We start from the raw sequence: 26431 nt of genomic DNA, 5'->3' as shown, positions 1-26431 counted from the left end.
AATCATTATATAGGAGTTAATTATCAATTTATGTTTAACTGAGAAATACAAACAGGGCGGAAAAATGAACATGAAAATGTTCATATATGTATATATATATATGAATATATATATATATATATATGAATTCATTGGAAAATGTCACATTAAAAAGAAATGCATATCCAAAGACATTCAGTGATCATTTCATAAATGTTATATACATCATGAAATGACGATTGATTTACAAAAATCCATAAATGATTGTATGAAATGTTCATATTTTTCAGTTACTTTAATATTTACGCATGTACCACTTGCAGCCTGTTAATCAGCATTTGGATTTGACATTGGCTATGGCTCAGTATCTATTGGGTACATATCCTTTCATAAACCCTGCAAGACTGTCCTTTACTACAGTCTTTCTTTTTTCTTTTTTTCTCCTTCTGCTCAGATAAAAGACCCAGCCAAGAGATACACGACAAGGGGTTCAACCAGGGCAAGAAGACGGAGGGAGTGCTCATAAGAAACAGGCGGGCAGCCAAGTGTCCCCCTCAGGGAAAATGACCAAGCTGAAGTCAGTTCATCAGTGTGCCAACAACCGAAACATGACCAAGCTGGCCATATTCCCATACTTAGATAAGGTCAAAACTATGCGCTGCTTCTGGGAAATGAAGTTTGAGCCAGAGGTATCCTAGCATTTTTTGAATTCCACATTACTGATACTTTTAATGGAAAATCACCATATTTTTGTCACCAATTTTAAGTCTACAAAAGCACCAGTAGATGGTGCTAAAAGCCACACTTATTTTAAATAACGGGGTATTGTAACAAAATACTGTGGATTTTACTAATTTACAATAATTTCCCCATATACCTCTACTGATCTTTGTAAAGTAAAGATGAAATTTGACACAGTTTTAACAAGTATTTCTCAGTAATTATTCAATAAGGTGTTATGTAGAAGGTCAAAAACAAACACCATAATATTTACCAGAGTATTAAGTAGCAAAATGTGACACCATGACAGCAGACATGATGCCTACTCAGCATACTGCATAAGTACATAAGTTATATGATGCCAAGAAGTGCCAAAAATAGTGTAAAATTTGTAGTCAGGGAATCAAATAATCGCATATAGTTGAAACTTGAGCAGTCTTCTGTAAAGCAAACAGAAAGTAATCAAGACCAGTTTTACTTTTTTTCTCCAAGGCTGCCAACAGATTCATTTGAGCAGGGAGGGCACAGCCCCCACCCAGAAATGAGCTCATTATTGTATTTGGCACAGATACAGTTATGCACTGGTGAAGCCAGAGGAGCCCGTGGAGGTGTGAAGACATGCTGTGCATACTGTAGCTGTGAATGGCTAGTGATGGCCAGAAGTGTATTGTTGCACACTATAGTCTGTGTGGTTGAGTATAAAGTGCTCAGATGCCATTGATTATTTAAGAAATCGGTTATACCTAAAACTTATCTTCAATTTGTAAATACTGAACTAGAATAACTGTTGTATTTACATTGATGCTGTAATTTAGGTTTGCAAACGAAGAAAAGTTAATATGAAATTGCCTCCATTGAGACCATCAAGTGTAAGCCCTCAAATCTTTGTGACATTTGGAAGAGTAACCCAATAGCACAGGCTATTTATTATGACACATTCATGTGTCTCTGTTGACAGGGAGACTAGACCCCTACTACAATTTTCCAAGTTTATGTCAGTACTGTCTTCAAGAATAATTTTGCTCTTGGTTGGCTGTATAGTTAATAGTTTATTCACAACGTTTTTGAGTGGAGAATATTAAGCCTGGTTAATGAAGATGGGAAAACTGGATTGAGTGAGAGAGAGCTCGTCTGTCAGACACACTTTGCTGGCACCTGTCACTCTTTTGTCATGGGGGCAAACCGCCTGTCCTTGGCTCAAAGTGCTGATAAGTGGGGGGGTTGTCTGAATTAACAGAGGCTGTGAAGGATACTGTAGCATTAATGTTTGGGCGGTCCTTACACCAAGAACTAGCTGTCATCTCTTCTAACTCTCCACTTGAGACTCTTCTAACTAAGCTCCAAGAGGTCCTTTGTAGGAGGAGATAGGAAGTAAAGGCAGGCAACAGAAGAAATATGAAGAGTAAAGGAAAAGCCACGGAGAACTTTGTCACAGGCTGGGATATTTGGTTAGTCAACAGCATGTGTCTGGTTGCCTCCTACCTCTGGCACCGGCTGTGTGATTTACTCTGCCACAGGAGGAGTCACAAAGCGTCACCTCCACCTGCCATCCAGGTATAAAAATAGTGATGTTTGAGCCAAACATTGGCTTGGGAACACTAACACATTTTTGTTGGAACTTGACAATGATATTAACCCTGTAGTCCTATCGCAAATATGTTGTTTTTGTGCATTTTTTGGATCAGGAATTCACAAATGCATTATTGGCACATTGATCAGTGGAATCATCAGTAAGCATCAGACAAGCAGCAGAAAATCACATAATTTATTGTGTTTAGAGCTCAGTTTGTTTCTTCTGTGAAACAATTATGGATAATAGTGTGATTGTCTCTTGCTGGCCATTTAAACATAATGTTGTCATCAGTTACACTATAAATATGATCAAAACTATTCAGAGTTTAGAGGGGAAGAGAGCCAATTGGTGAAACACCAACAACTAATAACATTGCTTACTTGATAATCTCACTGTCCTTGTGGGAATATCCCACTCAGGGGACAAAATCATTACAAAAGGTGTTTACAGACACATTTGAGCTGTAAGCTTTGTGTCTTCCTTTCTGTCTACTCCTTTTGTACTATACGGCTTAACACTTAGCGATATCTTCATCACTTGAGCTGTAAATTCCCTGATCTACAGTACGTAGTTGTAAAAGCATGTGATTTTTATGCTTACAGTTTTTCTCAGTTACTAAACTCAAAATGGTAGTTTGTGTTCAAATGACACATACACTCACCATCATATGAATATACACTTATAAGAACCAGTTGAAAATTGATGTACACGATGTAAAACACTAATATAAATGTAAAACACTACTATGAATTCCTTAGCAGGAAACTTATGCCTATTGCATGTTCAGTCTGTTGTAAAATATTTTTGTATAATGTGATTAGACTCAAATATAAAACGTACAAATATACTGTAATGTTAACAAAATGTTTTCCCCATTACACTGTACACAAGCTTCTACACTTATATCTGTACATGCATCTTCCATATCTTGCAGAAGAGGTACATGAGTATAGGGATTGCAGTTACAGACCTTCCACCTCCAGACAGAAAGAAAATCCTCCTTAATCATACTGAAAAATGGAGAATATAGTGGGAGGTAAAACTGAAAAACATGGGTGGTCATTGAACCGATTCCAGACCAGAGCAGCCTGTTGGAAACTTGCATTGTCCCTGATGACAACATACCTGGGCTGCTGTGGGCCGGCTATCTGGTCTGGTGGTATGAGAATGTTGCGTAATGTGTGCAGGAATGCGATTAGATAGGCAGTGCTGTACGGGCAAAGGGTGGCATGGTGATGATGACACTGTGGTGGTTAATGGCTGTGAACATAGTGATGTTCCATCCTCGCTAGCCAGGGACTTCAACAATAGCACACTGGCTGATAACATTCCTTCCCCTTCTTCGTCTTTTTGCAAGGTTGTCATCACTGAAGATCAGTTCATGCTCCACTGCAGCTCCAGAACTAATAAACAGGCAAAATGACAATGTCAGAAATAGACCTAGAGCTGCCAGTATGTTGAAGTGCAAAAAATTGGGATTATAATACTGTAATATGTTTATACAGTAATAATATGCTGATAGTGTGCATGAATATGGGAATGTATAGGACATTTTGCACATAGCCATTGTGCAGTTTCCTTTCAAAAGGCTCTTGTTGTTTCATCAGCATCTGTTTTTGGCACACAACACAGTCCAGTGTTGATAGATTCAATCTGTCAGTATTTGGAATATGTCATTAATTTCTATGATTTTACTTTGTTTTGCACAATGTAGCGTTTTTTCTTGCATTTCTGCAAATTATACAAATAAAGTATACTGTAAATACAGTGTAGGCAGGAATACAGTTCCCAGTCTCATACATACATGGAAAGTACGATACTACTGTATCGATATGCAACAATAAAATACTGTAATTAGTTTATATGTCTTATCTATCTTTATTTAGGAAAGACCAGACAATGGATTCTGCTGGGTTGTATTTTGGTTGCATTCTCTACCCAGCCTCCCTCACTGTTAGACCATGTTGATCACATGGTTAACCAAAGTGGCCTGAATCTCTTCAGAGATTATCTCTTTTCTCCTATTACTCTCACTCCTCTTGCTATGTTGGCATCCATTGCTCTAAAACAGAGGAGCTCACCTGTGTCCTTTTTATCCCTAAAGCTCTGATTGCTAATTGAACAATGGTGCAACATGTTTTTGCCCATGCGAGGAGTCAGAGTGCATAGTAGAAAATGTATGTTTAGCATTTTGAATGGCACTGTGTTCCATTTGAACATGAGAGATGTTTTTCATGAAGATTGTATCAAATGTAGAGAATTGTGTGTAGTGTTTTGAAAAAAGTGATTTTGGACTGAATTACAGGTTGTGGTGGTCATTGTGTCTCATGTACCAGTGCTAGTGAGTAAGCTATTGAGGAAAACTTTAATAGTGGGGAAAAATGTATGAGAGAAGCATTATACTTATACATTCTCAATCATGTTGTTGACCAAACATTTATAGCTACTATATCCCTACAGCCATGGACACCCAGATATTGACAGAGGTGGAAATGCCCTTGCTAGAAATATAGGAACCTTGAGAGATGCAATGATGCACGTCAATAGCATCAAAATACATGATTTACTACTGATGCATGTCAAGAGTTTGAATTCTGTGGGCAATATCCAGCTCACAAGACTTGCTAAACACAGCACATACGTTTCCAGCATGTAGCAGAATTGAATTGTTGCATTGTTGTGTCATGTTTCATGAATAGTGTGCCAGCATGAAGCAGAATTGTTGCATTGTTGTGTCATGTGTCATGAATAGTTAGATATGAATTGCTTGTGATGACAGGGATAGTTCTGGCAACTGATGGAAACGGGTTTCCTCTTTAATCATAGAGTTATAATGTCTTTATCCTCAAACAACAAACACGCACCATAGATGCAGATTTTGTAAGTAGAAGTAACTAACTTTTAATGTATGTATATTTCTGTATTTTACTGAATTTCTTTCTGTATTATATTAGGTTTCTATGCTTTGGACTGTTGGTGAAACAAAACAACCAATTTAAAGAAGTGACCTTGGCTTTGGGATATTGTAACAGAAATCATTTTTTCCCCTTTTTCTTTTTCATTTTTGTAGACCAAAACAATTACCAGATCAATCGAGAAAACAATATGCAGATTAACCACTGAAAATAATTGTTATTAAGAGCCCTAAACTTAATTAATCAAACTATGAGAAACTAATTTGGTCAGTGACAAATAACAATGTCGACAGTGAGATAAAAAACATACTGCCACATCAACAGCAATTAACACATAAACTAACAGTCATTAGTTTAGTTCAGGAGCCATGATGAAAAAGCCATCATGTTAATACAATCAGTAAGTTAATAAATAAAAGCAAGTGATGAACCTAAAAGTGGAACTAAGAAAACCAGCAATAAATATGAAATAATGGGATCAATTTTTTGTAACCATTCATCATTTATTTCTATTTTGTTTACATAACTGTATCTCTTTCTCCTCCCTGTTTCTAGAAAGATGTAACAATTTAGCCTATGCTTTATGGTGCCATATTTGTGTTACTTCTAAAGTAAGGGTTAGTTAGTGATTACGTTTGCATTTCTTATGTTATCTTCCATCTAAATGTCACATTTAATTAGGTAAGCTCAACATATGGTGGATAATCCTTTAAGCAGTAATGTGACTCCCAGTTTCTGAGTGAAATGTGAGACTTAGTGTACTAGTGACTATGATGCATATCTGCTTTGCTACGGTATGTTATGGATAGCAGCAGGAAGGACAGAACATGAGATAAGAGCCTGTCAGTGTTTATGAGTGTAGAGTTTGGAGAATTGGCTGTGAAGATAAAGTGAACTGAATCAGGGGAACACAGACTCAAAGTCCTGCCAACTCTGCCATCTAGTGATTAAAATGTAACATTGCTGGTGTATTGTAGCATCAGTTTTGTATAGTACCATAAAAGTACATAAGGATGGAAATGTAGCAATAAAAATATTTACAGGCAATGCAAGGAAGATGTTCTGCATTCATCTGTTTCATGACAAAATGAGATTCTTGTAAACTATTAGATATGACACAAAGTCACCTTACCTGTTGGAAATTGCAATATGCTTATTTATACTGTGATAATTCAGCCTCAGGTTAAACATATAGGCCTACAGTATACAATGATTATAAATACACACATTCTGTAGTAATCCTTAATGCTGTTTGAGTATACCTCAGAGACAAACCCTCTCACCCTGTCTAGTTTCCATTCCTCTCTTGGCATTTAGGAGATCTACGATGACATTTACTGCAGGAGATCCACAAGTATGTGACTAAGCTCTTTCTATGTAACCTGGTGCATTCTGTCACCAACCTTTAATAACCTTTATGACATCCTCAATGTAAAGCTCCTCTTACAGTTCCATACTGATAATAATAGTACATCTGGGAATATCCTCCTCAAGTAGAAACGCTGTACTGGACCTTACTCAAGTACAAGGAACATTACTTGTGCTGAACGGAAATAAAAACTTCTGCTGTGAGTCAGTTAAGATTCACTGTCACATCTCGACTCAAATCATTTCCATGTACAAATTAATTTGATCTTTTGAAATTCAGTGATCGTAGTGACCATAGGGCTGAAACAAAAATCAAAGAAAACACAGTCTATAATTCACAACAATAATTGGCAGATTAATCAATAATGAAGATAATCTCTAGTTGCAGTCTTAATGCAAAAAAAACTACTGTGGCTCTTGCGACATGTTATTCTTCTCTGCTGTCTTTCTGTATGTTAATATGGCCACAAAACACTTGCTTTAATGCTCACATACAATCCTTCCAAGCAATGTATTTGTTTGCAAACAGGACGGTGTCGTCTAATATTGGTCGGGAGAACTGATTGTGATGTGTGAAAAGTTGGAGAGTCTTCAAGCCTGTTTTATTCAGACTTTTATTCTGATTTATTTCACTTTAAATCTGACTTTTGGGCTCACATTTCATCCTTTACACAGGTAAACATTGCCACCTACTGTTCAAAATAGAAACCTTGTGATGGTATAACAGGGCCAGACACTTACAGTTTCACATGGTTCAATTCATCTGAGCCTGTTCATTTCCAAAAAGAATTAGGAAATCTTCGAATATTTTGATACCCCAACTTGCAAGCCATGACATGTATATGTATCAAATTTCATTCACAGACAAGCCTGCATTTGTATGCATGTGTACAGGGAGTCACTGTTATGTGTAATTGCATAACCTTTATAAACAAAACCAAAATGTTCGACAAAATGCAGCAGTGAAATGTGTTTACATGCCAAGACAAAACATGAGATGACAGGGAAAGAACACAAGGGACGTCTGAGACATTAGCAAGAGGAGTTAAGTTTCATGGATGCCACACACATTTAAGCACACAAGTTTCCAAGAGAAAGTATGGCCAGAGCTGGCAGGCAGAGCAATGTGAGAGTGGAGACTGGAGGGGTGACTGGACAGTAGCCACAGCACACGGCTCCGGGCTTCCCAGGACATTGTGTTCTTTTTAAGGGAGGCAGCACTCCATGTTTAACAGTTCACCTTGTCCCAGTGCCAAATGAATAGACTAATACATGGGGTCATGAAGGTCATGTAATTTAACCAAATAATTCCTGAAAGCTTGTTCAGAAAAAATTCAAAAATACATGTCTTGATCTAAAATGTTCTCATACTTGTGCATTTTATAATGAGCTGCCTCATTCATGTATAAGAGTCAACAATTTATTAATGCTGCAACATTTAGCTGATTAATGGATTAGTTGATTGGCAAGAACTTAATCTGCAACTATTTTAGTAATCTTGTAATTGCTTCAGTTTTTTATTTTTTATTTTTTATTTTTCAAACAAAGCTACCACATTCTCTCTGGAACCAACTTCTCAAATGTTGGAATTTTTTGCTTTTCTATGTTCCGTGCATATCATCACAGACTGAATATCTTTTGGTTTTTAGGTAGGTTTGGGTAAAACATCACTTTGGGTTCTGGGAAACTGTATTTAAAATTTTCAGATTACATTCTGATCTCACAGTCATTAGAGTTACAAATGATACACAGTGACCTTAAAAGTTTGAAGTTATACTATTTAAAGGAGCTAAGCCTTATGCTGTATATCAATTTACCTTTAAATTTTTTCCACTCTGGAAGTTCAAACTGCAAGGTCAATCAGGACACATGCATGCAACTTTTTGGTATAGAAAATATAGGCTTTCCCAACATTGATGCAAGTTGACCATATCTCTAGACGTGCTGGTAATTTTGCTGTCACATTAACTAAACAACATTTTAATCATGCACCAGTGGACAGGACAGTGATTTCTCAGCTGCCACCTTGTGCGTTCAGGCTGTGTGTACACATACTTGTGCTTGGCAGAGAAGGTGAGAGAGGTCTTAGAGCACTGGCTATGATGCTGTTACTTTCCTTGGCATCAGTCTCGCTGTAGAGCGTAAGTGATATAAACTAGGTATTTGCTTTGTGTTATAAGCATTGGTCTGTTTATATCCCCTGCAGTATATCCCCCCGATGGTTTGGCGTAATTTCGACCTAGGGTCATATGCACCATGAGGTCTAGCTAATCAGCACCTCAGCCGTTTTTTTTCATTTGGTCGCAAAATAGTGGAGTGAGCCATCAGCCGAATGGCTTAGTACAGGCGCTAGCGGTACCACCAGTGTATCTATTAAATTACCCCACTAATAATGCCTGGATTGTTATCAAACTTCTACAGTAGCAGTAACATCGTCGAAATATTGTGCGATCATGCACAGATCTCTAGATGTGCTGTGCGGGTGTCTTGCGAGACCACACGGTATTTCAGTGATCGCGCAATATTTCGATGACGTTTACAGCTTTAGCAGTAGCAGCAGAGTAAAAGCCATCAGGTAAGTGTTTATTTTAATTACCTCCTGGTGTACTTACAAACTCTTCAATGCATCGATTAAAGATAACATATGAGATATGAGTTTGATAACAATCCAGGCATTATTAGTGAGATAATTTACGAGATACACTGGTGGTCCCGTTAGTGCCTGTACAAAGCCATTTGGCTAATACACCGAACCATTGCTTTAATGTAAGCCCCCCCCCCCCCCCCCCCCCACCTCTGAGCAATGCAAGATATAATGTGATAGCCATAACACTTTTGTATACTAACATTTTAACGTGCAACAGCAGTTTTAAAAAGCTGTATTGCAGAATCCATTTTATTTTTCTCTTTTAAAAAATATTTTTTATGGATACTTCTATGCACTGCTTGTGCACAAATTCGGTATGTTCCCTGCACACCACTGTACAAAAGTGCACTGTCCATGGCTCTCAAATTGACACAACATGCTCCAAATGACCTACGTTGTCTGTCATCTGTTGGCATCCAAGGACAGGTGTAAGCGTCTGCCTGAGTGATTGATGGCTGGTTTCACTCCCATCTGTTTCTGTCCTGTCAGAGTCACTTGTTCTTCCGTCCGTATCCGTCTTACATGAGTGAACCCACATGAAAATATAATACAGGGAAATGCAGTGGGGCAATCTGCTCCATAAGTCTAACCACAGTAGTAATATTAGTGAAGCCATTACACAAAGATGCATTAATTCTTATCTAAATAAAAGAGGAGACTAAGATGCAGCTTAGTGTGGTGATGAGTTGACAGCTAAACTCCTTCCCACACCTTATCATTGCTCTTCTCCATCTGCAGCCGTGAGCTCAGATTTTTGGCTTGAGCCACTGGCGTAAGGCGATTTTGGCTGGGGTCACTCTGGCTCTGTTTGCAGTCTGTGCCTTCATCGTCAAAATAATTTCATGGTGGCTTGAGCAAAGCTGGATTCCCCCTAAGCTCTATCATCTGTGAATTTATGGGGACAAAATGAGTTTTTACAAAGTAGGAAAGGCAGAATTTTCAGGAAATAGCTTGATTAACCAACCTTGAGTATGTTGCAGCGTTCTATTTAAATAATTTTGAGTATAGCATTCATTCTCTTATTTGGCATTTATATCCTGTGAGTTTGTAGAAACACATCTGTTGTTCATACACATTTTGATTTATAGGGAATATGGATTACGGTCATATTACAAGAGCTAAGTTAAAACTGATCCCTCACTCTCTTAAGGGAGGTTAACATTAGATGATTTTGTCAGTGAGTATAGGTATCATATAAATCATATGTGTCACCCAGCTCTTCTTTCAGCAGAAGGGCTAAACATCTTACTGTGGGTCCTCATAGCCAGGAACCACAGGCTTCCTCACGTTTCCCCTGACACTGGGTGCAAGTTACTGGCATTCAGCAGATAAAGAGGGAATCTGAATTGCAACATCGCTCTCATTCACAGTTGGATACAGACATCAGTCCCAAATAACTAACAGCCCGGTCCTTTCAGACTCTTCAATGCCATAAAAAATAATTTAAATTTTGTTCTTTATCTTGTATTTTGCGATAACATGAAAATGTCTTCTTCTGCTTAGAAAAAAACTCCATCTTTATCCTCCTTTTTTAGGTACCTCTCAAGAATCTGGACCATCTGTTACAATTTCATTGTCATTTGAAAAAAAAGATCTATGGCAAAAATGAGTGAGCACTGACACACTTGTCTCCCATGCTGAAGAAGTACTGTGTATAGTCCCCATTTTGACACCTAGCAGGCGAGTGACGGAGGTGGGCTTTGCACTTAAAGGCTCTCAAATGTCCCATAGCCTGAGCAGTGCCAAGCCCCCACCCTGAGCACTTGACCCCTGCTGACGTAGGCAGTCCATTTACATTTAGGGACACTGGCTCACTCCATTCTTAATACCATTTCTAGTGTGGAGAGAAGCAGACACCGGGGATAAGGTGTGAGAAGATTTTTTCCAATCAGAGCTCTTTTCTTGAGCTTTATAATTTAAAGATTTAACATCTTCATCTGCATTGCTAGTGATTTTTGATCTTTAATATTTTTTATGGACTGACGAATTCTTCTTTTATTAGCTTGCAAACCAACGGGGAGCACCGAAGGGTAGAGCTGGCTACTATCTTTGAAAAAGTATTTTCGTCTGTTTCACAGACGTTATTTGTCCTCTTTTTGTCTCAAGGTAGTGCCTTGACGTGATTTTTATATCACAGGAAACCATGAGTTCCTTGATGATGAACACAGGAGGAGACCAGAAAGATGCCAACATCACAGGCTTTGACCTCATACAAAATCGGATTGAATCACTGAACAGCAAGATGGACACGCTCATCAACATTCAAGAAAAGGTTCTCAACCGGCTCAATGGGATGTCTCAGGACATTGATGGCATTGAAAAGGATATGGAAAATCTCAAAGTTGACAAGGAGGAGATCTATTTTCCACCCAAGGTAGTGAACCAGACCCAGGTCATGGGGCAAGAGGTGAGGGATATATGCCAGGAGATGACCACCATAATGTCAGCGGTTAACCAGCGGTCCGAGCAGCAGGCTCAGAAACTCGAGGGCATGGAAAAACTAGTCCTCAGCATGCAGCAGGTAATCGGCTTCCTTGGCGAAACTGTGAAGAGCTCACGTGTTATGGAGCTGATGTTCAAAGGCCCTGCAGCCAGAAAGGGTGTCAAACCTAAAGACAGTAAAGGAAAGCAAGCCACTAAGAGGAAATCATGTACAGACACAATAAAGAAGAAGCTTGACAAGGTGAGACCAAGAACCTGAGTAATGATTCATGTGTGTGTATCTTAAATTGTAGTCAAATGTGAAGAGACTGCAATATTCTGTTTCATTCTGTAGGATTTAAAGAACTATGCTCCAACTAAGTCATAAGCATACACTCCTTACAGTTTTAACAGTTCATCAGTGTAAAGTGTGCATTTGACATGTTAAATTCTGTACACCAAAGTTTGCATTTTACATGTTAAGTACCAACAAGTGTTGCCATCCATCACAGCCCTTCAATCACTATGGATCTAGTTTTATTTATCCACTCTTGTCCTTTTCTGTGCTGAAAAAGACACTACAAATTTTCCATGCTGACTTTGATTTCTTAGATCTTATTAGTATCTTCTTGTTCTTGGCAGAACATGTGAAAATGATCATAGCAGCAAAGCTGACAAGTCCAACAAACCTCTTGAATGTGACTTGGCTTATATGTTAAATTCTCCATATAATGGGACTGCGTTAACAGGTAGTGTCTGGGCTTTGGTATGTTTAGCTAGCCAAATGTTTGAAGGTAAATGGCTAATTTAATAGTGTTATGTAAGTTACTGCGTAATCAATATGTCACTTATAACTTACATAAAACCCCAATTTAACTCACATTTATGCTTGTTGGATGTCTACCCGTGCTGAGTGCAACGTGGTGTCCTTGGCATGAAGCGCACTGTGGGGGGATCCCCCAACACAGCACAACAGGGCTGGTGTGAGGTCAAAGGTGAAATGAGAACGGCCCGGTTTAGAAATGCTGTTTTTGGATGTGGGCTGTAATGTTTGTGGTCTAAAAGGTCTTTAACCCCTTCAACTGATTGGGAGTCAGGTGTCAACATATTGTGATGAGTCAGTCTTTCTCCCCTTCACTCTTTAGCAGTGTCCTCCTCTCACTGACTCACTTAAACCAGGCATATTTCCATCCATCTGACTGTTGTTAGTCTCTCTACTGTCCATTTCAGTTCTGGTATGTTGTACATCACTTGTTTTCAGTGGCTACCCCTCAGTTGTAATGTGTTACACACTGGGTATTGCATTAAGTTCATGCCACGTGATTCTTAAAAAACTGCAAAACTTCCTGCAGTGCAAAATAGTTCTTCATAAAATTTTATTGGGAGTCCTGCTGATAATGCTGTCAAGGTACTTTTGATTTAGAGGTACTTGTAAAAGTCTGTATTTAACAGTCCATGCAGTATTTCAGAATAGTTGGTACACGTTCAGATAAGTATAAGTGAATAAAAGAGGGAGTTATGTAAATGTAATGTTAGTGAGGCCACTGTGCTTTGCACTTGTATGTCTGGATGCCTACTGTACTGTACTTAAGTTCAATTTTGTCTACACTGGAATTCCCACAATGAACAAAATACTCAAATTTGCATTTTTAAAGAATTTCCTGTGGCACAACTCATCTCCAGATCAAACCTGAATATTTTTAAATTTTTCTATTCAATCATAAGACAGACCTGCTTCCTCGTATAAAGGTCACTTAGTGCTGACTATCATCAGAGGGCTGAGCTGCACTTACGGGTACCCTAAAGCATGTTATCACAATACTCCAATCACTTATGTAGCTGCAGAGGCCAGCATCATATCTCTTTTCCTCTATCAACTACAAGGAAAAAGCAAACTCACCTGAGTGGTTGTGACGTCTTTTGACATTATCACATACTTGAAGAAAGAATGCCATAGTGCACAGTGTACAGTGTGCTGTGTTAGATTAAGATAGGATTGATTTAATCTGCATAATGTCAATTAAGGTTTTGGGTTGTGATAAATTATCACAGACAAACTTTATGGCTAGATTATATTCTGAGGATTAGTTACTACATACCATACATTCATAGTTCTTGGCTTCCATGTGACTGGCATTTCAGGGAATTTCTGCTATCGTCAGAGCACTTACCAAGTAGGTGCTCCATCTTCCTCCACCTCCAGAGGTGTGAGATTTCGAAGTAATTTCTGTTACTGTTGCCTGTACATGCTCTCATCAGTCTACCAATGAGAGATTTGAACTCAAGCAAACATCACTGTCACTGGGGAAACACTGCACTCGAAATATGTCACCTGCTGTTTAACTCACGACAACATCCAAAGGACAAGTGTGACACATCCCAGGTTCAATACAGGTTTTTCCATGCTAACCTGATCAGAGAGTGTTTAGTGAGTTTCCTCATCTGAGGTATTTGAACAACAGCCCCTACGCTCGTCTGTAATATTTTCCACTCGGGGTCAGCATTGCATTCCGTTGCTGAGTGTGACAAGTGATAAGCTATAAATTCACTGCCCTGCTGCTGTCTGTCCATCTGCCATGTATAATCAAAGGCATGCCATTACATGTCAGTTTGTGCATAGAGACATGAAATAAATGTGCTAATCTGTAAATGGAAAACAGAGGAAGGGTTGCTTGTATTTTCGCCAATTTCATTGTTTTGTCATTTCATTCATTATTAACTTGATTCATTTGTCATGTTGTGTGTATTCATCAAATCAACATGTTACTGTAATTTTATTGAAATATTCATTTAATGTTTGTTTCATTTGTCATGTGTGTATTATGTGGCCCATGATATCAACCTGTTTTTTGACATCATACGTTATATGTGACATTTCTTCCATTACATGTGCATTTATATAAAACTAATAAGTATTGCCATGTTGTCTTGTTTTCTACTAGAAAACTACCTCTAATAAAGCCAGTAAAGGGAGTCAAGATATAACTCCTGCATGTGAGTCCAGTGTTCTGCAGCCTTCTCACAAGATAAAGCTCCATGGACCAAAGCATTTCCTCGCCTCACGCAAATGCCGAAACTTTGTAGGTTTATTGTACTTATAGTCTGTATGCAGAAAAGTGTCTATATTCATGCACTTTTGCTTTTCATGGCTCCATGTTCCTCTTGTGTACTGTCCTTACATCGTCTGTCAGTGCTGTCCTGATACTATGAGTGTTGCTTCTCTCTGTGTGTTACCACACCACAGCTAATCAAGTATACAAGTATACAAAGAATAATTACATTTTAGCTGTGGTATAGTAAATAACACCAATATCATCTAGCTTTCTATTTTAGAATAAACAAATTGTGAAGTTCTGGTGAAGAGGAAAACCAAATTCACATTATATAAATGTCATAATATTCCTTTAAGATAAAAGTTTTACTAAGACTCAAAGCATGAGATTTCTTCGACAATAATTGTATTGATTTTCCTTTTCTTTTTCCATATTTGTATTTCACAGTTGAAAGACCACAGAGGCAGAGATGGCACAGAGAAGCCCTGTTTGAGCCCTAAAGGTCTGAAAGCTCAAAAGAAGAAGAAGCCTCCAGACACAGCAGGTGCTGAGATCAATACACTGTTACCTCTACAGAAATATGTCAGTGTTTCAATGCCAGTGTCCCTGCATAGCACCACAGCAGTAACATGTAAATGAAAACCTGAATTAGCTCTTTTTATGAGAGGATCATTACTTTCTGTTAGTTGTAGTGATTTCTTCCATATGTGCAGCTGTAGCTTACTAGCGTGTAAACTGTGACACATGAACAAAGTTCAAAAGGTTAGAATGAAAGACTGGGAAATCGCATACTGCTCCTTTACCCTATCACAAAAAAAGCAATATTTCTCAATATGATTTAGACTAAATACTAATTCTGTTTAAACTTCTTGTAGATCATATCCCCTTAAAAAAGCAGGTGCTGCTGCTTGAAGAGGTGCAGAAACTCAACCAGGGGAATGCAGAAAAATCAGGTCACCAGATCACCCCTGGACATCTGGATCTGGAGGCAGGAGTACCTCCTAAAGATCAGCAACTTGATGCTTCTGGTTTCAACTTGGTAGACTTACTGCGTGAAGATGCCCAAATATTTAAGGAAAAACATCAGTCAGTTGAAGGGGTTGGTGAGGAGGAGGAACTTGGGGAAAAGGTGGCTGTGGGGGATGCAGCGATTACAGAGGAAGAACCAAAGCTTGATGTGGAGGATGTGGTGAAAGAGACAGACAAAGGGCAGCAGGAAGTCCAAGAGGAGGAGAAGAAGGAGAAGAAGGAGGAGGAGGAGGAGGCTTCTGTTGCTGAAGAAGTAGTCGAAAAACCAGAACTCCCTGCTGCCCATGATGATCAAAAAGACCAGACTGTGACAAGGTAGTATATATATAACTGCAACACAGAATGTTTGTATTTTATTTGCAGTGGTTAATGCGGTGGTTATGTGGGATAGAGCCTCATTCATCTGGTATGGAATGGATCATTTTGGATTGTTGTTTGAATGTGTCTGGTACTGCAATCATCCACATATTTAATTGATTCAATTTTTTTTGTGCCCTTTCAAAGAAAACTTTGGCCATCTGTGTACCAAAATATGTACAATCTGTAATTAAAAAAATCACCAAAGCTTATTAAAACATCAACTTTGTTCTAGCAGTGATGAAAACCAAAGCAAGTCCCCACCTCAAGAGGCTGAGCAGGACCAGATAGCAGAGGTCTGCATGAGCACCATGTCGATTGTGACCGAAGAACATTTTATGGTGGAGACACTCACAATGAGACAGGTGAAGGAGGAGAAAGAAGAAGAGGAGGGGAAGGAAGACAACAAGGAGGATGAACAGATCCTGGAGTCTGAGGGGTGGGCTGTCTTCAGGGCAGATGGAGTTGAGTTCCAGTTAGACCTAAAAGCAAGGGTGGAACAAGAGAGACAGAAGAAGGAAGCAGAGAATGATGTGGAAACGAAGAGTGATGATGACGAACCAGAGAGGTACTATATTGGTGAGTCAGAACTACTGAATAAAAGAGTTGTATTGAGACAATTCATTTGGCCCCTAACAATACCCCTTACAGGCAGGATCAAATAAGTTCATGATAAATTCATTTTTTTAAAATTTTACTCACAGTATCTACATGTTTTGTACTATTAGCTAGAAATGCTCATATTAAAGAGTCTATAGTTGTATTCTTTTTTCATCTAGTGCTTTCTTGCTTTCTTTATGGAAGATCTGAGAAAGCTAAGTTGGTACAGTTAAATGGGTCTTGGCTCTTGAGCCTCTTGAGCAAGTCTGGCAGAAGGACTAGTGGTTACTTCTCTTCCATACCTAGGCAACAACCATGCCACGTTAGTACACAGTGTACTAACTTCTTCTGGCAGCCATGTACCCTCCAATAATAATGTTGTTTGTCCCTTCTTACATTCTTCATAACTTATCAAAACAGATTATTTTTTTCTACTTTAGACTCCACCCCTCCTGCAGCAGCTCCGTTTAATCACCGCATTGTGTCAGCCAAGCCCAATCAGATCATCAACTTCTACACCATCAACTGGCAGGAGGTCCTAGGCGGGTGAGCGCCACACTCTTCAAATCTTTATATAATGTCAAAAAATGAAAGAGAATGATGACAAGTTGATCTACTACAGTGAGAAAGAGGTTCTCAATTTGCCATAAAGCCTAATTGCGTAACCCTCTCTCTAGCCCTCCTCCCCCTCTCCCCTGGTTCATAACTTTAGAGTCACGGCAGTTATTTTTACTTTAGGACTGAGTGGTATGTGAAACTGTATCCCTGGTGCCAGCTGGTAGCTAATCACCAAGTGTTAATCCAAATCTTCAAAGAGGAGACACAACCCAGCTCAGATTTAATGAAATAACAGATTAAGTACAACACTCCCATAAAAGGAAGACCAGTTTTTGATTTGTCACGGGAACACGCAAACAGCATTTTCTACGCTTATTTTAAAAATTGTGTGGAGGGTGTAGGGGTGATAGAGTTGGCAACTATGACTCTGCAAGCTGATTTTCTCTCTCTCTCTTTCTCTTTCTGTCAGGGGTCGTTTTGGTCAGGTGCACAAGTGTATTGAGAACTCCTCTGGTCTCACTTTGGCAGCGAAGGTCATCAAAGCCAGGTCTCAGAAAGATAAGGTACAGCATTGAACGTACAATGTCTTGATAATAAGTTAGTCCTATTTTGATACAGAGAGAGCCACGCCACATGATATCAAAAGCAGCGGCACAGTTACAATTTTTAGTACATACTATACTAGTACAACGCAAGGACACTGGAACAGAAGCTGAGGGAATACTTCTCACCTAGGTGACAAATATTTGACCTAGAAGAGAGAAGATGCATTGTCTCATAGCAGAGAACAGCTGACACCTCTCATCGTGTTCGTGTTCGTGTGTGCTCCCTGTGTCTGTGTTTGTCTGCATCTGTGTCTGTATGTCTGCTTCTGCATTTGTCTGTCTGCACCTGTGTTTTTGGTAGGACGTGGTGAAGAATGAGATCCAGGTCATGAATAATCTGGACCATGCGAACCTGATCCAACTCTATGCAGCTTATGAGTCAAGGAATGACATCATCCTTGTGCTTGAATAGTATGCTCCTTCTTTTATACTTTCAGCACATGTTTATGAAAACAGAATAATGAACGCCTGATAATGAGAACTGTCTTTGATAACATTTATTTTGTTCATTAAGAGCTATGACAATAATACACAGCAGCATTTCTGTTAATTATGAGATCAAATAAATGATTAATTGAATTTATATAACAAATTTATCTTGAAGAGTACATCTGTACAATAGACTAAATTAGATTAGATGCTTTAAATGATGTTCTTGAGTAGTGTTTTACATTGTGCTTTTTCTTTGGTTACCTTAGTGTTGGTGGAGGGGAACTGTTTGACAGGATCATTGATGAAAACTACACTTTAATGGAGCTGGATGCTGTGCTGTTCATCAGGCAGATCTGTGACGGTCTGCAGCACATGCACAAAATGTACATCCTACACCTGGACTTAAAGGTAATGTTTGACACTTTTACTTTTTTCCCTCCTAAATCATGTGATACAGGAAAGAAAATGAACACATTATTCTTTCGGTGGAGGAATGTAAAAAAGTACATTTGAGGTACTGGCACTTGAGTATTTCAATTTTATTTCAATTTATTTTTTTACCACATTCCAGAGGGTACTTTTTACTCCACTATATTTAATTCATAGCTGTTGTTGCTAGTTTTCAGGTCTTTATTTTACATCTATAACAGATGATGTATTTCAATGTTATGTATTGTACATATGTTGTTTAATATTTGTTGGATCACAGCAAACGTATTTCTTCCACCACTGTCCTCTAATATTAAAAAAAAAAATTTTCTTCTGAATTTCAGCCAGAAAACATTCTGTGCGTGAACAGAGTCACAAACAAGATCAAGATCATTGACTTTGGTCTTGCCAGAATGTAAGTGTTGCTATCTACCTCAGAAAATTCACTTCTATTTAGTCAGCAACTTTAATCAAACTATTAAAATATCAATCATAAAGATTTTAATCATGTCTCCAAATAGATATAAACCGAGGGAGAAGCTGCGAGTGAATTTTGGCACCCCTGAGTTTCTCGCTCCTGAAGTGATCAACTACGACTTTGTGTCGTTTAATACAGACATGTGGAGCCTCGGTGTCATCACCTACATGATGTAAGTAGACATGCAAACACATACAGAGACATGCACAAACCAGTTCTGATGACTATTTGTCTCTCCATGTTAGTCTGAGTGGTCTCTGTCCCTTCCTTGGCGATGATGACAACCAGACTCTGAATAACATCTTGTCCTGTCAGTGGAACTTTGATGAACCAGAGTTTATAGATACGTCCGAGGAGGCCAAAGACTTCATCAAAAGACTCCTCATTGTAAACAAAAGGTATCAGTCTTCTGCTCTGTATTACTGAGTCTTTCTGTCCTTAAGTGAGACTGACATCAGATGAGATTTAACCCAATATATCACTTATGTTTTCAGTTGGAGGATGGGGGCATCTGAGGCCTTGAGACATCCTTGGCTTGCTGACTCAGTCCTTCATCACCGACTGTATACCAAGGTAGAATACACAGTGCTCTCCTCCATGTTTCATAAATAACTACACAAGATTGTTGATCTGAAATGAACAAAGTAGCATTGAAACATTGAAGAATCTTGGACAACATCAAACATCAACTTCTATTTTAATGTCATTTTTAATTAGCAGCAATACAAAGTGTGTTGTCTTTTGTAGTTGCTCTAGTATGTCGATGAAATATATAGAAATCATACAGTAATGTAATAATGTTTTTATGATATGTAAGTGAAATATGCATAAGAAAAACTAATTGGAGACACAAATATGTTTAGGGAATTTATGTGTCAAAATAATACATATATTTCAATTAATCATGAATTGAAATTTTATTGCTGCCCTTCTCTTTTTCACAGAAAACTATGTGCAGATCACGACGCTCATCATGCGTGCCCATGACTAATAGTTGAGGTGGGTCCATTTTAGTCAACTTTATTGTCAGTTCTGACATATTTCTCTCACACCCAGGTGTTGCCATATACAAGTATTAAAAGCCAAGTGTTTTTATAAGCAAGCTCAGCGGTCATGGGGGACACAGACCAAGAATAAAAAACAGTAGTAATAAAAAGTATACTGTTACACTGATCAGTGTTCTTTCCTTTTTGTATTTCACCTATCAATGTGTGTTTAGAGGAAGGTTCTCTAACCATCCACAAGGGGGAAGCATGTTTTAAATTTTGTGCAGATGTGCAGTGACAGTGTCTTTACAAGACTGAATTGTCCCTCAATGTCTTTTTTAGGGCTCTATGATGATGTGATGGCTCCAGCTACGGCCACTCGGACCAACCTTCCTGTCCATGAAAATGACCGAAATTTCAGTCTGTGCACATGTAGCAAGAACTGAAATTCTAGCCGCCCCATTTACCTTTTCCTGACATGTGATCCACTGTGTTGTGTTAGTGCAAGCAATATACAAGAGTCAATTTTGTTTAACTGAGATATAAAAGTGAATATTTCCATCATGCATTATATTGTAAGTCCATTAAATGAATCTGTAACTGTAATGTTACAGAAACAAAGTTTGAACAAAATAACAAAAATATCTTATACATAACCCAGTACAATTGCCATACAAGAAATGCTACCTTTGTGAATCTTACAAGGTTCAATTATTGTTGACACTTTGTCAAAATAATGCCCAATCATCTGTTAAAGTGTGTTTTTTTACTGTATTACTTTACTTTCTGTATTGTTTTTCATCCCCTTGAATATGACATTTCAAAAACAGTCCTAAACTCATATTCTGACCTAACTTCATTAGATACAAACAGTATTATCATACTGTATGCATGAACTCAGTGTGGCACATTTGCCTTGAATGTTCAATGTGCTCTAGTTCACTTTCAAATATCTACTCAGGGCTACATTATCACTCACTGTATCTCTAACCACTCTGCTGTCACTTTTCACTGCTGTTTTCATCCTCTGGAGATGGATAAGAGCTTTAGATTTTTAGAATAATACCTCAAATAATACCTAATGCTACAGCATGATGCATCATGTGTGATGGAAATAATCTGTGTGGCATTTCTTCTCTTGCTTATGGATAGTTTCCAATATCCTTTTTTGGCCTGTAAATAGAAGCTGAACTGTAAATACAACACGCATATTGGAGTCAAATTCTATTTAAGGAAAACACAAACAAATCTAATCTAAGCGGATAGACTCAATAAAATGGTAGATGTGTATTGTGCGTATGGACAGAATGGAATTTATGTGGCTGGTGTCATGAGCTGTGGTATGTGCACTTTATAATGTTATTTATTTAAACATAGATTATACATGAAGCTACCGTAGTTCCACTGGAAATGCTGGTATGCTGTCAGTTCTCCTCTAGTCTGTTTTAGTCTGCTTTTGCCCTGTGTTTATAATGAAAGTATATTTTTACTACATAACAAACAATTCAACAATACAATTCATGTCTTATCAGCTATATGTATTATTCTAATTCTTTGTTAAATTTAGCATTTGGTAGATTGCTGAAGGTTGCATGTCTTTATGTGTTTTATCAGCCATTAAACCTTAAACTTGACACACAGAGTAATAATTTTTTTAATCTTTTTTTTTTTATTGTACTGTATGCTCGAGTTGTCATATCACACTGGTGCCACTCTTGCTGTGTGATTATGTTACCTTATAGATGCTTTTTCCACATCATAGAGTTATCTTTGAATTGCCTTCTATGAAGGTTCACTAACTGAAAGTAATACACTTCCTACATAAGTTGATGATATTTTACTAGAACTACCCATATATGAGTTTAATTTAATCTCATGATGAACGTTAACTTTAATTGTTGTTGAACACAGTGTGCCACTAAAATAAGTTGTTCTCACCGAGTATAAACAAGTTCAAATTCAGCATGTACTTTTGAAGTGTGTACACAGCCATTAAACTGAAATTGTGTCTTAAATCAAAGTGTGTTTGCTTTTATCGCTATTTTTTTAAAGTTTCGACATCATACAATAAAGTCCATAGCCTTTTAATACATGGTCATGAAATAACACTTAACAGAAGAAAATAAGAAAATACAAACCAGTGTTCAATAACTGTTTCATGTGTGACAAAAAGGGTTGACACTCATGTATGTAATATAAAAATTAGTTAAGTAATTGTGACTTAGGTACTCAGGTACTAATCATATGTTAATCATCATGTCGAAAAAACCTCTCCTCTCTTCAGGGATTCTGACATTTAAGACCAGCAAAAGGTCATGTTTGAAAGTGGGGATTTGACCTTTGCCCTGGTTACACCCAAAGACAGAGGTCACAATGAATGCCCCTTTGCATTGTTGCGTATTTTAAAATGTATTAGGTTGGATAGAAAGACGATAAAATCTAATATTTTCAAAGAACAGAACATGTCTTATCTGGAGGTAAAATCTTATATTCTCACTTATCCAGATCCTAAATATGCAACAAATTATGTTAGATTTGTGCTCCCCTAATGCTACAGTTAAATATAAAATCAACCAAATATTTCCAACTAGATTATTCCCTGCTCTCTCTGGGATATATTTAGTGACAATCAACAACTCTCATTTAGAAGACAACATTCACTCTGTCTGATTAAAAACAGGCTTTTTTTTCTATCTCACACAATGTAGTGAGCTATTTTTGGTGAGAATCTCATAATCTCAGTACTGGTCTATTTAAACCTTAAACACACAAACACACACTCTTACTCAAGATGAAAGTACAGCTGATTCCCGGAGCCTAATAAAGAGCATCTGAGGGAGCCAGTGTGAGCAATACAGTTCGCTCACCTGAGAAAATAAACTGAGTCTGTGGGATGGTGATAATGTTAGGGGAATAGGGGCTTGACTCAGATATATTGGAGAAAAAAGTGCGTTTTGAGGATTTTTGCAGAGGTCACAGGAAGGGCTGAGAGGCATAAAAAAATACGGGGAATCACAGCGAGGAAACAGCAAAGCAAGTTTGTGAGGAGCATTCGTAGATTTCAAGCTACATTTGCACAAAGTATACCTTCACTGTCAGTCTGCTCTATCCTTTTAAAAGACAGTAAGGTCTTATTTTACTGAACCCACAGGGTTAGTCAGGGATAAGTGCAGACTTTATGGGGGAATACCATGGGAAACATGTATTTAATTGTACTGAAATACCAGAAAAGCAAACTCTCCCACCGAAAGTATAGAAACCCAGTAGCTGACCACTTTTACATCCAGTAGTTTGAGACTGTCATGGCTATAAAATTGTGAGGGCCGAAAAAAATAATTCACAGTTTTGGGTTATTTTGATTTTGATTTCATGTTGATTTACATTGCATGCACTGGACAGTGACAAAAGAGATGGCTGAGAGAGACAAACTGTCTTCCACCCGTATGAAAACCTGAAATCGACTTAGGCTTGAGATCCTTTCGTAGAATCTCTTCTTAGAAAGTGGATGAGAAGAGTGATGCGCAGCCAAAAATGGAAAACCACCACAGGAATATTTAAACAACTTTAAAAATATCAAAACCAAAAGAAAATATGAAAATGACTTATATAAGCCTAAAAGAAAAAACTTCAAATCCAATCCTAGCAAGTAATAAATTCAAATATTCCCTTTTTCTTTTAAAAGGGACAGTTAATTTGAATATTTACTATATGTGTAAATGAACAAGATTTGAAAAAAAGAAAAGAAGTGTGGATTCATTGAAAGACACACTGATATTAGCTGCTAGCTGTATAGCTAGATTACAACCAAAACAAATGTGCTCGGTTCAGCTTTTTTATTAAAACAATATCTCAATAATAAATGGATAGATAGATAGATAGATAGATAGATAGATAGATAGATAGATAGATAGATATTTTATGTTGGCTACTGTACAGAAGTTTGAAAAAAAAAGATTTCTCACAATTTGTATTACAAATAAATATTTTACAACATTTAAATATAACACCTTAAACATGAATTACCAATACTTTCCATCAGTATTTCCTATGAAAGACTGGCAGCTTTGTTTAGTCTACTATTTGTTTATTTTCACACATCATTTCATCAGACACTAAAAGTTTCATGTCAGGAGTGGTTCAGAGAGAGTTCATACATTCCTGTATAACAAACACAGGCGGAGAAAAACTGAGTCAGTTAATAGCCATTACTCTGAACATGCGAGTCACTTGGCAAAACAGGTGATACTGATTTTGTCCAAGGAGGGTTTTTTTTCTCTCTCAACCTTTTTTTTTTGCATAGCTTTTCAGGAGCCTGAGGGTTGGAAGCCGAATGCAAGCTCTCGCTCGATCCCTGGTCCAAGGCCCAGGTTGGAATGGTGAGAAATTCAATTTAAGAGGAGAAAAAAAAAGCCAGTTAGAACTGCCCCTCCACTACCCCGCCTCACCCCTAAGTCCCCTCTATCCACATCTCCAGGGGCGATCTCGAGGAGCCAAACCAAAACCAGATGGACTTATTGGGCCTAAAGATAACAAATAGTGCCTGAGTTCCTGTCAGTTAGAGACCACCGGAGGAAAGAAGCTGAGCGTGAAAAAAAGCTTACTGACATGTCTAACTCTTTGTCCTACTATATTAAATATTATTAATATTGACAAGTATTTTAATACAGTATATGTGAAGGAGAGAGTAAGACAGAAGTTGCTACTGAGGTGGTTTGTTTGGTCAGGGTAGGAGCTGGTATCAGAGGTGGGGATGCTGGCTGCCGTTTGGGTGTTGTGTGTTTAAAGATGGGGTTACGTTCACAGACCAGGTGCCATCTTGGCTTTGGGAAAGTTCGCTGTCAGCAGTGATCTGAATCTCTGGGTGGCATGCTCTATAGTTTGTTAGTCGATACACCTACTGGCCACACACACTCAGTAAGAAAGGCCAGAGAGAGAAAAAACGGGAGGGTGACCCCAGAACTCCTCACAACCTCCCTGCAGATTGACTAAGAAAGTGTCCTTTGTAACAGGAGTTTCCTGTACGTAATTAAAGAATATTGGGTCCTGCTCAAAAGGGTGGAGACAGGGCCCGGGGTTGTAGGAGGGTATGTGAAGGGTAAGAATCCATGCTCCACTTTTCGTTTCATGTACGAGCCCCGGAGCTGGCCCTGACGTTTGTCCAAACAAGAGGCGCTCTCTCTTTCTCTCTCCAAGGAGGTCCAGAGAGAGGACCAGCCAGTTGTCAGGGCCCTGGGGCAGGTGGTTCTGATTTGGGGGGAACAGACCACGTTTATGTTCAGTTAATGGCAGTACACGTGTCACCACGTCCAGCGGTGGGAACATGCTGGGTGAGTGATCTGTTTTTAACACTGCTGAGGATTGCCACCAATAAGTATAATGTCTAGTTATCCCTTTACAGTCTCCCCACAAAGATAGTCACCTTAAAGCAACAGTAATCAATATTTCTATATTAACAATGTCACCACTACTTATATAGGAAATGGATTGCTCCAGACCCTGAAGTTCCCCACAGCTGTTTGAGGTGTTTCAGCAACTTTCAGCTAATTTTCTTGGTTTTCTGACCTGCATCTTTATAATTTTGGCTCATTCTCACCACTCTCATCAGTGTTTGCTGTCCTAAAAACCCACTGACACCACCTGAGTAGCACCACTACAGCTAGTGAACAGACTGGAGCATTTAACAGCTAAAGAGTCTAATTTAGTTGGTAGAGACCAAAGACAAAGCTAAAAGGAGCATGAATACTGGACTTAAATTTGGTGGACACAAACACAATTTCTAATGAAATGTGAAAGGAATATTGCTCAGTAACAGGCAACTGTTTGCAAGCAAGCGCACCACATCAACTTAAAAAGTGATAATATATCAATTATGTGCTCAAATAATCAGCTAACACATGTTAAAACCTTGATATCACTCTTTTTTTCATTTCTTTGGGATGGATTCTGTGTATTTCATAAAGCTGTATAATTGTGGACAATTTCCAAATTAGTCCATTCAACAATTAGGGACATGTGTGATCACTCCATATGAGCTTGATACTTTTATACTGCAACCAGTTTTTTCAGTAACAATACAACACGACTTTTGAAATGAAAACAGCTATCTCCCACCCACACGCAGATTGATTTCCAGATGAGGGGGAAACACGGCAGCTTGCTGCGTTTAGTGTTTTCAGTCAGTGGTTTCAACACTGATCAAATGGCCATGCTGAAGCCTTTAATGATCTTGGAGGTTCCCCGCTGCTGGGTCATCTGCTTGGCTCCATATCATCTCCAGGTTG

At 38.3% G+C, this 26431-nt stretch overlaps 1 protein-coding gene across 1 annotated transcript; it reads left to right on the top strand.

The window, feature by feature from the left end:
* Window positions 1-11345: 11345 nt before the first annotated feature.
* Window positions 11346-20162, top strand: mylk4a (myosin light chain kinase family, member 4a). Its single transcript, XM_053330613.1, has 15 exons — window positions 11346-11885; window positions 14566-14703; window positions 15124-15220; window positions 15552-16020; window positions 16301-16358; window positions 16428-16641; window positions 17103-17208; window positions 17690-17783; window positions 18127-18236; window positions 18524-18665; window positions 19031-19101; window positions 19208-19336; window positions 19410-19562; window positions 19659-19737; window positions 20109-20162. Exons 1-15 carry the CDS (start codon window positions 11346-11348, stop codon window positions 20160-20162), a joined length of 2454 nt encoding a protein of 817 aa, XP_053186588.1.
* The last annotated feature ends 6269 nt before the right edge of the window (window positions 20163-26431 follow it).

Source organism: Scomber japonicus, chromosome 12 (genome assembly GCF_027409825.1).
Source record: "Scomber japonicus isolate fScoJap1 chromosome 12, fScoJap1.pri, whole genome shotgun sequence".
Lineage (NCBI taxonomy): Eukaryota > Metazoa > Chordata > Actinopteri > Scombriformes > Scombridae > Scomber > Scomber japonicus.
Note: the sequence above shows the minus strand (reverse complement) of the source record. Positions and strands in the feature narration are given on the sequence as shown.

Coding starts and splice junctions, on each gene's coding strand:
- mylk4a (XM_053330613.1), top strand. CDS start 11,346: ATGAGTTCCTTGATGATGAACACAGGAGGAGACCAGAAAGATGCCAAC. Junction 16,021..16,300: donor AAAGACCAGACTGTGACAAG/GTAGTATATATA, acceptor TTGTTCTAGCAG/TGATGAAAACCAAAGCAAGT. Junction 18,666..19,030: donor TCCTACACCTGGACTTAAAG/GTAATGTTTGAC, acceptor TCTGAATTTCAG/CCAGAAAACATTCTGTGCGT.